Here is a 14,642-nt window from a genome sequence, read left to right as displayed (position 1 = left end):
AAAAAAGCGATATTGTGTGAAAATATAACCAGCAGCGCCTCTATATAGATATTTGAGAAATAAAGTGGTGCTTTTTCAACTTAATTGGTACTTAGAAAAGTAGTAAAACCGACAGTCGAAGCACAAACTGTTTTTTCAGTGTACTGTATTCGCCAACGGACAGCCCCAAATCCACTCAGATTGTGGACACTGACTTGGCGTCAGGTGGCAACCGGCCGTAAAATTAAAAGCCAAATTTTAAAAGTCTCCTTGTGAAATATGATAAGTACAAGAAAAAGAATTAGGAAAGTGATGAAGGCTAGGGCGTACCCCATAAGCGACGACCAAGGCAAGTTCTACTACATATCTTTAAGTTACTCCGTAATTTAGATTCGATTAAGGAAGAGATTTTGTAGAACTAGAGAGAATTAACTTTCCTTTTAACGGTTTTGAAATGTAAATTTGTGATAATTTTAACTCGAAAAATCTCCAAGCTTTAAGGACTCCCATAAAATAAATAAATTGTTTAATTAACTGCAATATAAACATTAAAAAAGCTTCCATTTCTTTGCATGTTTAGAAGACAACCAGAATCATTTGGATTGAATATTTTATTAAATAAATTAAAAAAGAAAATATCTTTTTTCGTGAAGTCTTTGTATTTTTGAAATCATATATTTTTTTAAGGAGAGATCAGGACAATTCAACACAGTTAACCCTTTAAGGTCCATTGGGTCATACGCTGACCCAAAGGCTCGATTTTAAAAATATTTCATTTTGTATAGGTAGTTATTTAGTTCAAATTAGTGCAAGACTATGTCTTTACAATCCTTGATCATTTTATGACTACAAAAGGGCATCCTCAAGGATTAGGAAGAACGAAAAACCGAAAATTTTTGAATTGGGATTTTTTTTGCAAAAAATGTCTTGTTTAAGCTCAAAGGAACCCCCAAAAATTATTTTTAGTTCAATTACCTCGCTAGATTGATCGCGGACCTTAAAGGGTTAATCTTTTGAAAAAATCGAAAAAAATCATTTTTTTTATCAACTGGTTCCATCTAGAAGATGATTTCCCTTTTCCTTTTTTTAAGAATAAAATAGTACGTGTTTGAACGTACAAAAAAATTTTCTTTTTCAAAAAATCTTTAAAAAATTTTTCATGTGTCTGAATTGTGCCCTGGTCTTCCCTAAAAATCAAAATATGTTATTTTGTATGAGATCAAGTCTTGCTGAAGCTTCTTTGTTATTTTTTCATCATTATCGTGCATTGAGTAAAATGTAAAATTATTGTTTTTTTTTTAAGTTTTTGTCAGAAGGTCAAAGATTTTTGTTAAATTAAATTAATTATTATAAAGATAGTCGCTTTCAGAGATATTCTGTCTTTCTCAGATATACTTTTACAAAATTCTATTTATGAACAATTTATTGTGATTTTTCTTTTTTAATTTTAATTAGATATATTTACAAATCTGAATTTTCTTTTCATGTGGTGATTAGGTTGTTTTTTGTGAGAAAAAATATCCTTCAAGAGGGGATAAAATTGTTTGTCCTTCTCAGCTTTTTATTTTCAACATCTCTACTTCCTTTTTTCAAGCAATTTTGCATGAATAATTTTGAAAAATTCAACTTTTTTCTTCGAGATTTTTCAAAAATCATGAAGAATTTTCCTTTTCTTCCAATATTTGTAAAGTTTTCTCGTGTTTTATTAGTCTAGTAAGTCCATATAAAGCTTTATTAGTTTTATGTAAATGAGAAGAGACAAAAATTCATTGTAAATCCACCTCTTGATTGCAATTTTTCCAACAGAAAATGTATTACTTAAAGCCCAAAACTTTTACTTTTAATTTTTTCCTACTATCAAATCTATTTGCACGACAGAACGTACAAAAGATTTTTTTTCTCTAAAAAGGGGAAATTAACTAAAATTTGTGATAGAGGGTCAACAATTTAACAACAAATAAAAAATGTTCACCTTTTCTTTTTTTTTATGGAGGATGATTGGTCGTTGAGAGATCATCAGCCTCTGGAGATGTGTTTTCACGCGCCTACACGTCATACGGGAGCGATGAAATTGGGAGGTCATTCACGTGGGATGAAGTGGCATCAGCTGGTGGGGGATTGCCACTGTAGAGATTCTCAGATGTGGTGCAAATGGCAGGTTCGGCACAGGGGGTGGTATGCGGCTGTTCGGGTAGATGCGGAGGAAAGGTGTTTGGTGGATGCAAATGGGCATCGTGATAGGCGGGTATTTGGTGATTGGAGGTATTGGTGAAGTCTGAGTATTGCCCGAGATCTTTCTCCGTACTCTCCGACGCATCGTGGTAGCGCTCCTCGTACATATCCGTGAGTGCGAGGGGTGCTGCAGGTGGGTACTCTGGTTCAGGCAGATAATTGGGGGTGTAGCATGGCATGGGGACTCTGTGTGCAGGTGTCCTGTCGAGATTGTAGAGCTGCTGCTCCTCCGGGTAGTCCCCAATGCTATCCCGGAAGGCGGCATACTGCAGATCCAGTGATTCAGCCAACGGCACCGGGGATGGCAAGAGTGGTGCCAGGGAGTACTGTTGCTCATCCCCAAGGGCATCAGTCTCTGTGGTGTGAGTAGCACCAACACTGGGATTTTCATCCGTTAACGCCTCCATGCGTGACAACCGAACCTTTAATACAAAAAAAAAAAAAACAAAATTAATTAATTTTCTGACCTCCTATGAATTCGTTAGTGTTCCACTTCGTGACGAACACCAAGTATTGTAATCGTCGGAAAAATCGATCACCTCAGATCGGGCTCAAACTTGGTATGAGCACATTTTAGACAACCTTGATCCGGCCGTCCTGCCGGTCGGCCAAACTTTGCCTTATAGCTCGAAAACGGTAACAGATAGAGACTTCCGGTTTGAAGTTTTCTATAGAAATGTGGGTGTAAAATTTCATTTTTTCGCATTTTCAAAATTCAAAATGGCCGCCATCCGCCATTTTGAACTACTGTCAACCACTTCCCTTATAACTAGAGGTCTGAAATTTTAGTATGTTATAGAGCTCAGTGAGACGTTTTCATCGATAATCCATACTTGAAAATCGGTCAAGCCGTTTAGCAAATATGGCGGTCTAAAGCAAAGTGTTTTTTCGATATAACTGATATAACTCGAGAACGGCTTGATTGATTTTGATTATCTTGGTATCAAATGAAAGGTTTCAAGAAGCCCTACAACTGTCTAGAACATTCCGAGTTTCAAAAACATCCACAAGAGGCGCTAAAATCAAAAACAAAAATTGCCTAACTTTAAGGGGTAATATCTCCGAACATCTGTTATCGTTTTCCTTTAAATTTTGATATGTTGTAGCCTAAGTCAATATCTTTCACCAGTCCGAAAATGAAGAAAATCTATGTCGCCGTTTAGAAGATATAACCATTTGAAAAATTCTTGAATTTGAAAAGTTGTAAGAGCCATATCTCCTGAACTGCTTGACCGATTTTGCTCAACTTGGTATCAATCAAATTAAAGGTTTTGCAAAACTCTACAACTTTCTAAAACATCAGAAACCTCTAGAACCATTTCTTGATGACGAAAAATGCCAAAAACTGTTTTTGTAAAACAAAAGCCGCCATTTTGTGTTCTAGATGTGACCTTGAAAATCATAGAGATATATATCAAATTATAGCTTATTTCAAGACCTTTCCAAAACTAGTCAAGAAATTTCTGTAGGTCTTATAGAACCAGAGATATGACAATTTTTATCCCTCAAATTGCCGAATTTTACAAAAAAAAAATCAAATTTTTCTACTAATTTTGCTCACAAATCACATTACAACGCATAAACAAACTTCTACACGTTGTGGAACACCAACTCTTATAACTGGACGCATTATGATTGACTTTCTTTTTTTTTGCGATGAAATTTCGAATAATTAAAAGAGATAGAGAGAGAAATCTCACCTGTGGCATCCATTCCAAGGAACCCATGTACACTGGTGTCTCTTCCTGGCTCACCATCTCCTTCCGTTCCAATTCCAGCCTCATAATTGTGTGAATAAAATGAGTGCGCACACGGCTGGGATTGAATTCGATGCGTCCGTGCGAATTGGCGCATCCGTCGTGCGTGCAGCCGCACGGAAAGTTGGGCCTATCCACTTGACACTTTATCCCCGATTGGCTGCATGAGCACGTATCGGGATCACAGTAACCGCGGCAGCTGCAGCCACACAACTCCCGCGAGGAGCGAATGTACCGACACTCCTCCTTTTCGCTCGTCTCAATCTTCCTCACGCCGGCCGCCTTGAGCAATGCCCGACGCTGCTTCGTCGTCACTGGCTGCAGGAACCCATTGGACTCCGTATCCAGTTCCGATGCACTATTCTCACTCACTTCATCCTCACTGTCCGTATCATCGCTGGACGATTGACGTGGGTTCAGCTCCTGCAGTCGCTGCTGACGCTGCATCCGTCGCTGCTCTGCGGCCTCAGTGAGGGAGAAAGACACAACATCCGTATGGCTACAGCTCATCCCCAGCGTACAGCCACCCTGTGAGGGGACACACGTGAATCCCTGTGTCCGGGGGAAATAGTACACGGTCACATTCTCAAAGTGAATGCTCCGTCGGCAGCGCTTTGGCTCATCTGTAGTCACTGAGGATCTCCTCTTAATCGCACTCCTCTGTGGTCGCACAGCTGGTGGCACACCCGTTGCCGATGATGATTCCAAGCCCAATCCCGAATCTGACCCTTCACTCCGTGCCTCACCATCTTCCGTATCCTCCCCGTGTGCTCGGGCCGTGCTCTTCTCCTGCTCTACCACAACACTCGTGGTCTCCTCCACACTACCTGCTTTCCGGATCACATCGATGTCTACAAAGAGAATATTACCCTCCTCCTGGGCTTCCGTTTGCTCCTCCGTGACAATCTCCTCCTCCAGCGTCGTGGTCAATGTGCTGCACTCCTCCACAGTACTCCCACTGGCATTTTGACTACTCTCATCCAGGGCAAGGGGATCTGATAGGGGATCCTCGCATTCTGCATCGTACGAGATCACTTTTTCCGTCTCAATGGGCGTCTCATCCTCACTTTCGTCCATACTTGTCCTACAAATTCAACGCACAAGGATAATCTACTTCCTTTCTGGGGCGCACCCACGCACTCCTGGCCACCACCTGTAGCCTCCACACTTACCCAAATACTCCCGATGTATTCTGCAGATACATCAGAAGGGATTTTATTGGTTTTAACATGTTCGTTTTGGGCACATTTGGACTTTTGACACTACACTGTGACGTTTTCGATGGTTCTCTTCTTCTTCTTCTTACTTTTTCCAGGGCCGGCTGGACGTCTTTGTCAATCTCTTGAATTTTAATGCAGGCGGTACAGGTGAAAAACTATCAAATTGTAAATTCATATCGAGTTTTCTTGCAATTTTCTCTCAATTTCCCCCATATTTTCATAGAGAAATTATTTTTTTTTAGTTTCAAATCGGGACTAGTGTGTTAAATGGCATCGCTAAAACATAAGTTTGAAAAAATTTACGAAGAAGACAAAGGGAAAAAAACCGCGAAAATATCAAACTATATAGTTTTGTCGACGATTCTAAACCTTTGAAAGTCACCACATATACGACGCAGAATATTTAGACGACGATTGGACATTTGAATCTCGCGCCAATTTACACTATTGGCGCCAAAATGGAAAACGCGCCAACGTAGTTTTCTAAATTTTCTTTCATTTTCCGCTGAATCTTTTTGGGAATAAGGAGAAAAACTATCAAAAAGCACAAAGAAGACAAAAAAGATGTAAAAGAGGCAAAAAAGCGGAAAATTGTGAGTTTTTTTGGAAGAAAATTAATGTGAAAACCAAAATTTAGGTTTATTTTATTAGCGGGAAAATTCAAAAGATCTTCAGAACATCTTTCCCGTTTCAACAGTGGGAAAATTGGAAAATTGTATCTATGCGCGGGGAAAATTGTAAATTAAAACAACCGTTGCTAATATCAACGAAAATTCAATTAAAAGACGCAAAAACAGAAAGAAAATACATTTTACACACAGAAAAGTTTAGGAAAAGTCGGGAAACATGCTAGAAGTGCCTCTAAAAAATATTTGGATAATTTTCTTACATTACTTTACAAAGAAACTAATTAAATAAATCAATAAATTAAAGTAATTTTTATACATTTTTTTGTTAAAATTTTATACAAAATTCTACCTTAATTAACACGTTGATTATCATGCTTTTTTGTTTTTCTATATCCAAACATGAGGCTCCCTTGGACAGAAACATTTCAACAAAAACTACATTTCCCAGTTGAAAATTTTCTCCACAGGGAAAAGATAGGTACATACATGGTTTCTATTTTTCACTTTGTCCACAAACCCAAATTGCAGATGAAAATATAAATCCGAAATAAGTGTGGGAAGGTCATGAGAATGCAAACAGAGCTGAAAAATTAATAGATTAAGAATTAATTTGTGCCACCATTCTACCGTTACAAGGGAATAAACCTTGTCTGCATTGAGAAGAAATCTTTGTTAGTTGCAAATCAGTAAAAAAAAATTAAAAAAAATCATCAGCATGAAAAAACTAGCAAGACTGGTTATTTTGTATCTATAGATCCAAAATTCACAAATTTTGCGATATTTGACTTCATTTATCATTGAGCACTCACGACGACAAGAAGATGAAGAAGATGATGACCGTTGCAGACGTGGAAAAGAAGATGGAGGACATTAATGCATCTTATCGTGTCCTCATGGCGAAGAAGAGGATCGTCAAGAGGGCTTTCATGCAGGCTTCCGTTGCAGTTGATAAGGCCCTCGCTGCGATGGACGCGGACACCACTACGCCCCAACATGGTAAGTAATTTTAATTTTTTCTTATAATTTCATTAAATTAATAATTTGTTCATTTTTTTCTTAAAGAGAAAGATAAGATCAGGAAGAACTTCCTCGGCCAGCTTCAAGAGATGAGCAAAGTCGAAATGTATCAGAAGTTGGAAAAGAGACCGAAAAATACTAATAAATAAGAAAATAAAAGATTTGTAAAAGAAAGAAGAACAAATAAATTTAATAAAATAAAATAAACTGTAAGTGAAATAAATAAATAAAATACAGAAGTTTAGAAGAAATCTTTTCAATTTTGGAAGAGTTTTTCTCAATATTTTCTCTTCATATATTGTAATGAATTTTGTTTATTAATTTTTCTTTTTTTTTCTTTATTTTGTAAGCTGAAAACAGATCTGTGAACTCTTAAATAATTTTGTATATTTAATGAATAAACATTTTATTATTATTAAGTTTAGAAGAAAAATGTTTTTTTTCTTATTCTAAAAAAAGAAACCTTCTTTGTTTCCTTTTTGTCCATTGATAGAAGACTGGCAAGAATGGTTAGAATGATTCTTAACAATAAAAATGTTTTTTAATCTTTCATCTAGTGAAAAAAAAAAGTTATGTTATCAGAAAAGTCGAAGCATTTTCTTTTTTCAACTTTACAAAAACAGCATGAGTTGCATTAAATGTGTGATGTTGGACTAAAAATAATCATACATTTTAAGCACAATTTCAAGCACAGGATTTTGGTGAGTTTTGTACATGTGAGGAAATTAGCCTGGGGATGGTGAGAAGGGGTATGACTTTCCCTGGAGCATCTTTTTCTCCCCTTCTCCCTTGGAAAATTGTGAAAATAGAACCATCAGGGAGTGGAGTTAATTGAAACAAATGCTAAACCCACCGGCGACTCCCGGAAAGTCCTCTCGTGCCCCCTCTTTCTGCATTCCCCACACGGTTTTCAATTTGTTTGGAATTTGCGGGATTTTGAGACACATTGCCAATATGATTTACTGTGCACATTTCCTTTTCCCGTGGAAAAGACACTTCCGCTTTTTCCGCCAGGAGCATCAAAAATATTTAATTGTCTCAGATTTCCGTACCACCTGTTTTAATTTATATTTTATCATTTATGGAAACAGCATCGTTACAGCGAATGATGGCGGGGCTATTTGATACATTTTCTTCTCAACCAGCAGCTAGAAAATTCTACAGTATAGCTACCTATAGAGAGGATGCAGTGCTCATAGCGTTTTTCCCCCCAAAGTGTATGACAAGGGGAAGAATTACACATAGCTTGAAATTCAATTTTAATTAACCAATGCAAGTGATTTCAATAGCTCACCATGCCGTTGCAATCGGCACAATGAACATTCAATATCCATTTTAATGAGCACTCCCACGCTGGAGTGTCAGTTAATTAGGAGCTTCCAGATTCTGTGTGTACTTCGTGGAAATTATTTTGTACCGCACGACAATCATTTTAGTCGCTTTGATTTATCTCGCAATTCATTGAATTTATCAACATATGAAGCTATTTGAAAAAAAAATGATTTTGTTTCCTTTAATGAGGAATTTTGGGAATTGTCCCAAACATGAACAGGTAAACTCGAGCGTAAACTCCTTTCATATTTTTTTGACGGACTTTGCTTGAATTTTATTGAATACAATATATTTTATCATTGCTTTATTCGTCATTATAATTTTCAAATTAGTTGGTATACCACAATCGTGGCATACCAAGTATTGTAATCATCGGAAAAACCGACCACCTCAGATCGGGCTCAAACTTGGTATGAGCAAGTTTTAGACTTCCCACATTACGAAAATGGTGGTGGAAAATTTTTGATCCGGCCGGCCGGCCGTCCTGCCGGTCGCCCAAACTTTGCCTTATATCTTAAGAACGGTAACAGATAGAGACTTCCGGTTTGAAGTTTTCTATAGAAATGTGGGTGTAAAATTTCATTTTTTCACATTTTCAAAATTCAAAATGGCCGCCGTCCGCCATTTTGAAATACCGTGAACCACTTCCCTTATAGTTAGAGGTCTGAAATTTTAGTATGTTGTAGTGCTCAGTGAGATGTTTTCATCAACAAATCATACTTGAAAATCGGTCAAGCGGTTTAGCAAATATGGCGGCCTAAAGCAAAAAGTGTTTTTTCAATATAACTCGAGAACGGCTTGACCGATTTTGACCATCTTGGTATCAAATGAAAGGTATTGAGAAGCCCTATAACAGTCTAGAACATTCCAAGTTTCAAAAACATCCGCAAGAGGCGCTAAAATCGAAAACAAAAATTGCCTAACTTTAAGGGGCAATATCTCCGAACATCTGTTATAGATTTCCTTTAAATTTTGATATGTTGTAGCCTGACTCAATATCTATCATCAGTCCGAAAATGAAGAAAATCTATGTCTCCGTTTAGAAGATATAGCCATTTGAAAAATTCTTGAATTTGAAAAGTTCTAAGAGCCATATCTCTTGAACGGTTTGTCCGATTTTGCTCAATTTGGTATCAAATTAAAGGTTTTGCAAAACTCTATAACTTTCCGAAACATCAGAAACCTCTAGAACCATTCCTTGTGGACAAAAAGTGCAAAATACTGTTTTCGTAGAACAAAAATCCGCCATTTTGTGTTCTGGAGGTGACCTTGAAATGTATCGCAATATACATCAGATTATAGCTTATTTTAATAGCTTTCCATAACTAGTCAAGAAATTTCTGTAGGTCTAATAGAACTTAAGATATAAGCATTTTAATCCGTCAAATTGCTAAATTTTACAAAAAATAGACTTTGCCTACTAATACTACTCACAAATTAAATTACAATGCATAGACTGACCCATCCGCGTTGTGGTATACCAACTCTAATAACTGGACGCGTTATGATTGACTTTTGATTGAATTGTGTGGATACATATGTTTGTATGAGGATTATGCTGGCAAAACTATCATAAAATATGTTGAGGAACTGGAGGTTGAGCGAAAGCTGGTAGAATCATTGGAACTACTTTGATTGCCTGTGCCTTCCTCAGTGGCTGAGAGGTGAAGATGGACAGAACAGCTGAGATCGGAGACTTGGAAGTTTGAATACAAATTATTCGGTAAATGACATCATTGCAGTTTCAGTTAGGACTGCTGGGTAGTTGCTGACGGAGCTGAGTTTAACTTTTTTAAAGCTTCAACTATAATCTGAAATATTGTTTCGGGCATATCCCCGATTTGTCCATCAACCGTCAATTGATTTTCAACTAAATCAAAAGCGATGTTTATAACTTCCCCAGTGGCAGTAGTAATTTCAGCAAACATATATCCATCTTCAACACTGATGATATTAATAGTTTTGGAGAGTTGTTCAAGAATTTTCTGGAGAACAGGAACTGTTGAAGAAATTGCATTTGTTATGGTATCTTGCAAAGTTGTTGTAGCACTAGTTCCAGCATCTTTTACACCATCCAAAGTAACTTTTACTGCATTACCAATGCTATCAAATAAACCAGGTTTGGCTGGAAGAAAAAAGATAGAAATTAAAGAAAAATCATTTACAGGAAAAATTTTCCATTGGTGTTGAATATCTTACCGATTGCTGGGGAGAACACCAGAGCAACAGAGAAAGCCAAATGAAGGAATCTCATCTTGGTTAGTTACTTCATTTAGATAATCTGCTAAACTGATGTTTTGTGCTATAATTTAAAAGAGCTTATCCCCATATTAAAAAAATGTGTCATCAAGTCAAATAAATTCTAACGCATTTTGAATCATTTGTGTAGCATTAATTAATTCACACAACTAAACAAGGCTTTTTCTTTAAATATTTAAAATTTCTAGGTATATCTAGTCGAAACTACTTGAATTTGCTCTACACAGGCTCGTCAGAACTTTTTTTTTTAAGACAATCTCAACGAGAAATTAAATTATTGACTTAAGGTGAAGAATAAGTACCAACCAACCTAAATTTTAGACTACACGGAAACTAATTAAATGTAAAAAAAAAAGAATCACAAAAATGCTAGAGTAGTTAAAAAAGAAAAAAATGCAATACAAAGGAAAATCGTGACACAAATAATTAATTTTATATAGTTTTTATATTTATCTTTAAAAGTTTTAATTTTATGTCCATGTTTTTATGCTTAGTTGTGTGCATTAAGTTATCGCTGACTGAGTATTTTATTTGAGTAGTTAAGAGTTATAAGTATACTGGAAATCTCTTCTGTTATAGTGCACGAGGTAAATTGTCGCTTCGCTCCAATTTACCTCGCCCCGCTTCGCGGGGATTTGTTGCGCTTCGCGCAAATTTTAGAGAGAAAATAAATTGTGATGGTTTAAAGGCAGATTTGGGCCACTTATCGATCCCAAAAGAAAAAATTTGCAAAGAGAAGAAATCATTTTCATACAACAATTTAGGCGCCAAATTCAAAAATTTGCAAAAACTGCATGAAATCTCTATGGGGGCTACCTGAAGGGGGGCTTTGGGGGGAAAATGGATACGGCCATCTGAAACCGCCTGTTATAAGGGGCCTCTGTACCAAATTTCATCGCGATCAGTCAAACGGTGTGGATTTGTATAAAAAAGTCGGAACGACGATTACCAACAAACAGGCCTTTCTTTATTATATAGATAGATGGGAAGCTCTCATCGAACGAAAAAGAAAAAAATTCGCAAAGAGAAGAAATCATTTTCATACAACACTTTAGGCGCCAAATTCAAAAATTTGCAAAAACTGCATGAAATCTCTATGGGGGCTACCTGAAGGGGGGCTTTGGGGCGAAAATGGATACGGCCATCTGAAACCGCCTGTTATAAGGGGCCTCTGTACCAAATTTCATCGCGATCAGTCAAACGGTGTGGATTTGTATAAAAAAGTCGGAACGACGATTACCAACAAACAGGCCTTTCTTTATTATATAGATAACACTCTTTGTTCACAATTACATATTGGCGATTCTGGTTTAAATAAAATATAACATGAAAAATAATAAAAAAAAAGATTTGTAAGGATTAAAAGACAAAGAGTTCAAAAATATTTATACAATTCATTAGTTAAATTTTCAAAAATATGATTTATCTAATCTAATATTTCAAACTTTACCCTTCTTTTCCATTGTGGCGCCTAAACCATTTTCTTTTTCTTTTAATCTTGAATGCAAATGCTGTGCTTTTGGATTTTCTTTTCATGCACAGAAATATCAAATAAATTTCCACCCCTTCCCATAAGGAATGGCGAATGATTAACATGCAACTATTGTTCGACCCAAACCCAAACGTCTTTGCGAGGGCAATTTGGGTCATTCTGTGAGATTTGTGGGTTTCTGTGCCCCCCTTAAAATAAATTCAAATCTATACTATTTGCGAAATCCTTTTCTTTCGGACAGCAAATGAATAAAAGAAAACATGCACGGAGTTTACGTTCTTTAGGCCTTTTGGTGACCAAAGGATACTCATCGCTAGGGGAGAGGGGGGAGATTCTGCAGCTTTCTTTAGTTTAGCCAACTAAGTCCAACTATGTGATGAGACTCAAAATACGCCTTTTGATGAATGAAGGCAATTCAGCTTGCATTTTGCACGATGAATTCATCACATGAATAGGATATTGACGCACATAGCCTGACAAATTGCTGCACAAAGCAAAGATTTTACATATAATCTGGCACAAGTCATCTCTCGCAACGTCCAAGCTTCTGAGGGGGTGGAAGTCAATTTCAAACATCTCTTGGCCTCTAAGGCACAGAGAAACTTCCTCAATTAGCCCCCTAAATGAGATTTTATTGAAATTTTATTATCGAACACTGAATTTCCATCCCAATTTTCCTAATCAATTATTAACAGATGAAAAGACAAAGGTATTTCTTGTAATTTTCATTAGACACACTGTGCCTTAATTATTCACGAATAATTTAGCATTCATCTAATTGAGTGCACACGACGATATCGAAAGAAATACACCGGAGAGATAAATTTATAAATTGCTAATTGATGAATTTGTTGAACGTCGCGGAAAATTTTGATAGAAAATATTGAAAGAAATGTGATTTTAAATTTGAAATATAACCCGTGGAAAATCACAGGGAGCTTTTAATGCCAATTTTTTATTTTTTGTTAACAAAAAAGCTTAAAAAGTGCTTTCATTTTTCACCAAAAAAATGAAAAACTCAGCACCTAGACATGTTAGTCTTTCCAACAAATAATTTTATGTAAATAAATCTCTCATTAGTTTCCTTTCTTTTCTCAGAATCAAGTTAGTTTAACGTTGTAGAGCTTATGGTAAGCTTAAGCATTTAACGTAATTAGCAGACTTGATAGAAATTTAAACCATTTAAGCGGATTCGTAGTAAATTGCTAAGCCCTCCTCTATAGAAGTAAATTGATTTGTTTTGTAGAACTGGGTGCTAATTCAATTTCTCACCCAGGATTCGTGCACACACTTTGCAGGGTGAATCGGTAATTACCCTTGAAACCGTGCGCCCCTTATCCCTTTCCTATATATACCGAAGATGCTATCTTGACTTGGTGTTTAGCCATTAAACACAGGCGGGGGGCAAATATTTGCGGAAGAAGCTCTCGGGGGTTATGAAATTAATACCTTTTAGGGGTGGATGGGCGAAGATTTTCGAGTACCGCGTGTCCAGGCACAAGGAACTACGGGAAAGGGGGGTCGAAGAGATTTCCATCGAAAGAGAATTTTGAGGCGGCGGGGCTAAGGAGATTTCTCTGTGTGTGTGGAGTGCACAGAGAACCACTTAATCCGATCGACTCTCCCTTGTGGGGTCAGCATTTGGTAGCACTCTGGGGAGCCAACTCTCGTGTGTCGTGTGCAGCACATCCGGAGTGAGATGTCTGACAATGTGCAGGGAAAACATGCCCCGGGACGCTGGGATCGGGGTGGACATGATAAATAGTTGCTAACGAGTTGTATTGTTGTCCAGGAAGAATTGACGTGGTAATTGTATTGGGGATGTCCATGGCTGTTTTGTTGCTTCATAAATGTTTAAACACCCAGCGTAAATCCCATTCACTCTTCCACTTCAGTTCTACACACACACACTGACACACATGACATCCAACCCCCATCCCCTCAATTGCGTGGTCGTTTGACCTCCATAGAGATTTTCATTGACATTTTCTCGTGACCCATCTTCGATGGATTTTTTTTGCAACCCGCACACCAATATGCTCGCTAGGAATTTGCACAATTTGCATATTGGAGCACGTAAAGGGATTTATGCGGATGGAATTGCTTAATTGTTCTGTGCATTGCATTGACCTAATCAAGTCAAGCACATCGAAGAAGCTATTACATTCATTAGGAGGAATTAATTCAGCATTTACAGAACGATCTTCTGTAAAATCTGAATTAATTTTCAATAAACGATTAAATGCAATACAAATACATCAATTAGTAAGGACTTAATGTAGTTAGAACATGCGTTGGAGCATCTTGTCTTCTCCAATATCTTGATTAAAATGGAAATAATGCACATAATGTCCTTCCCTTGGTCCTTCCAAATGATACCATTAGGAGGACAACGACATACATATTTCATTGATTTTTCGGTTAAATTATCAGAAGAAATAAAATTTATTGAAATTTTGTGGTGAAATGGGTGATAAAAAGAAGCATTGCGCATCACATAAATATTGAACATAATTTATAATTTCTCTCTCATTGAACACCAAAAACACACACACATGGAGAATTTATTTTTCGGGGTTGCTCCACCGGATGCTGTGTGCTGCACCTCCGGCAAACGACACGGGGATGAATCTCCTGAATTGATTTACCCCGATCAAATTGCTGAGTGTATTAAAATTTTCTCCCCACCAACGTATTTTCCTCATGGCGGTAATTCATGATTTAA

The 14,642-nt window shown here is 37.0% G+C and overlaps 3 protein-coding genes across 7 annotated transcripts in view; all 3 read right to left on the bottom strand.

Annotated features, from left to right (window-relative positions):
- Positions 1–14,642, bottom strand: part of LOC129790865 (UNC93-like protein) — a 1,060,245-nt gene that overhangs the window by 215,828 nt on the left and 829,775 nt on the right. The window lies entirely within an intron of this gene.
- LOC129790850 (cleavage and polyadenylation specificity factor 73) overlaps positions 1–14,642 on the bottom strand; it is a 566,536-nt gene that overhangs the window by 215,828 nt on the left and 336,066 nt on the right. The gene's annotated exons all lie outside the window — the stretch shown is intronic.
- LOC129790849 (cysteine/serine-rich nuclear protein 3) lies at positions 1,343–5,275 on the bottom strand. Its single transcript, XM_055828645.1, has 3 exons — positions 5,141–5,275; positions 3,912–5,052; positions 1,343–2,633 (listed from the first exon to the last, which is right to left on the bottom strand). The coding sequence occupies exons 1-3, from the start codon at positions 5,197–5,199 to the stop codon at positions 2,025–2,027; spliced, it is 1,809 nt and encodes a 602-aa protein (XP_055684620.1). The 5' UTR covers positions 5,200–5,275; the 3' UTR covers positions 1,343–2,024.

This window comes from Lutzomyia longipalpis, chromosome 2 (genome assembly GCF_024334085.1).
Source record: "Lutzomyia longipalpis isolate SR_M1_2022 chromosome 2, ASM2433408v1".
Classification (NCBI taxonomy): domain Eukaryota; kingdom Metazoa; phylum Arthropoda; class Insecta; order Diptera; family Psychodidae; genus Lutzomyia; species Lutzomyia longipalpis.
The sequence above is the reverse complement of the archived record's forward strand: the minus strand, read 5'-3'. Positions and strand labels throughout refer to the sequence as shown.

What these genes read in the sequence shown, in the direction of transcription:
- LOC129790849 (XM_055828645.1), bottom strand. Translation starts at nt 5,199, where the DNA reads ATGTTAAAACCAATAAAATCCCTTCTGATGTATCTGCAGAATACATCG. An exon ending in AATACATCGGGAGTATTTGG is followed by an intron (nt 5,053 to 5,140) that starts GTAAGTGTGGAG and finishes TTGAATTTGTAG; the next exon opens with GACAAGTATGGACGAAAGTG. An exon ending in CCTTGGAATGGATGCCACAG is followed by an intron (nt 2,634 to 3,911) that starts GTGAGATTTCTC and finishes TTTGTATTAAAG; the next exon opens with GTTCGGTTGTCACGCATGGA.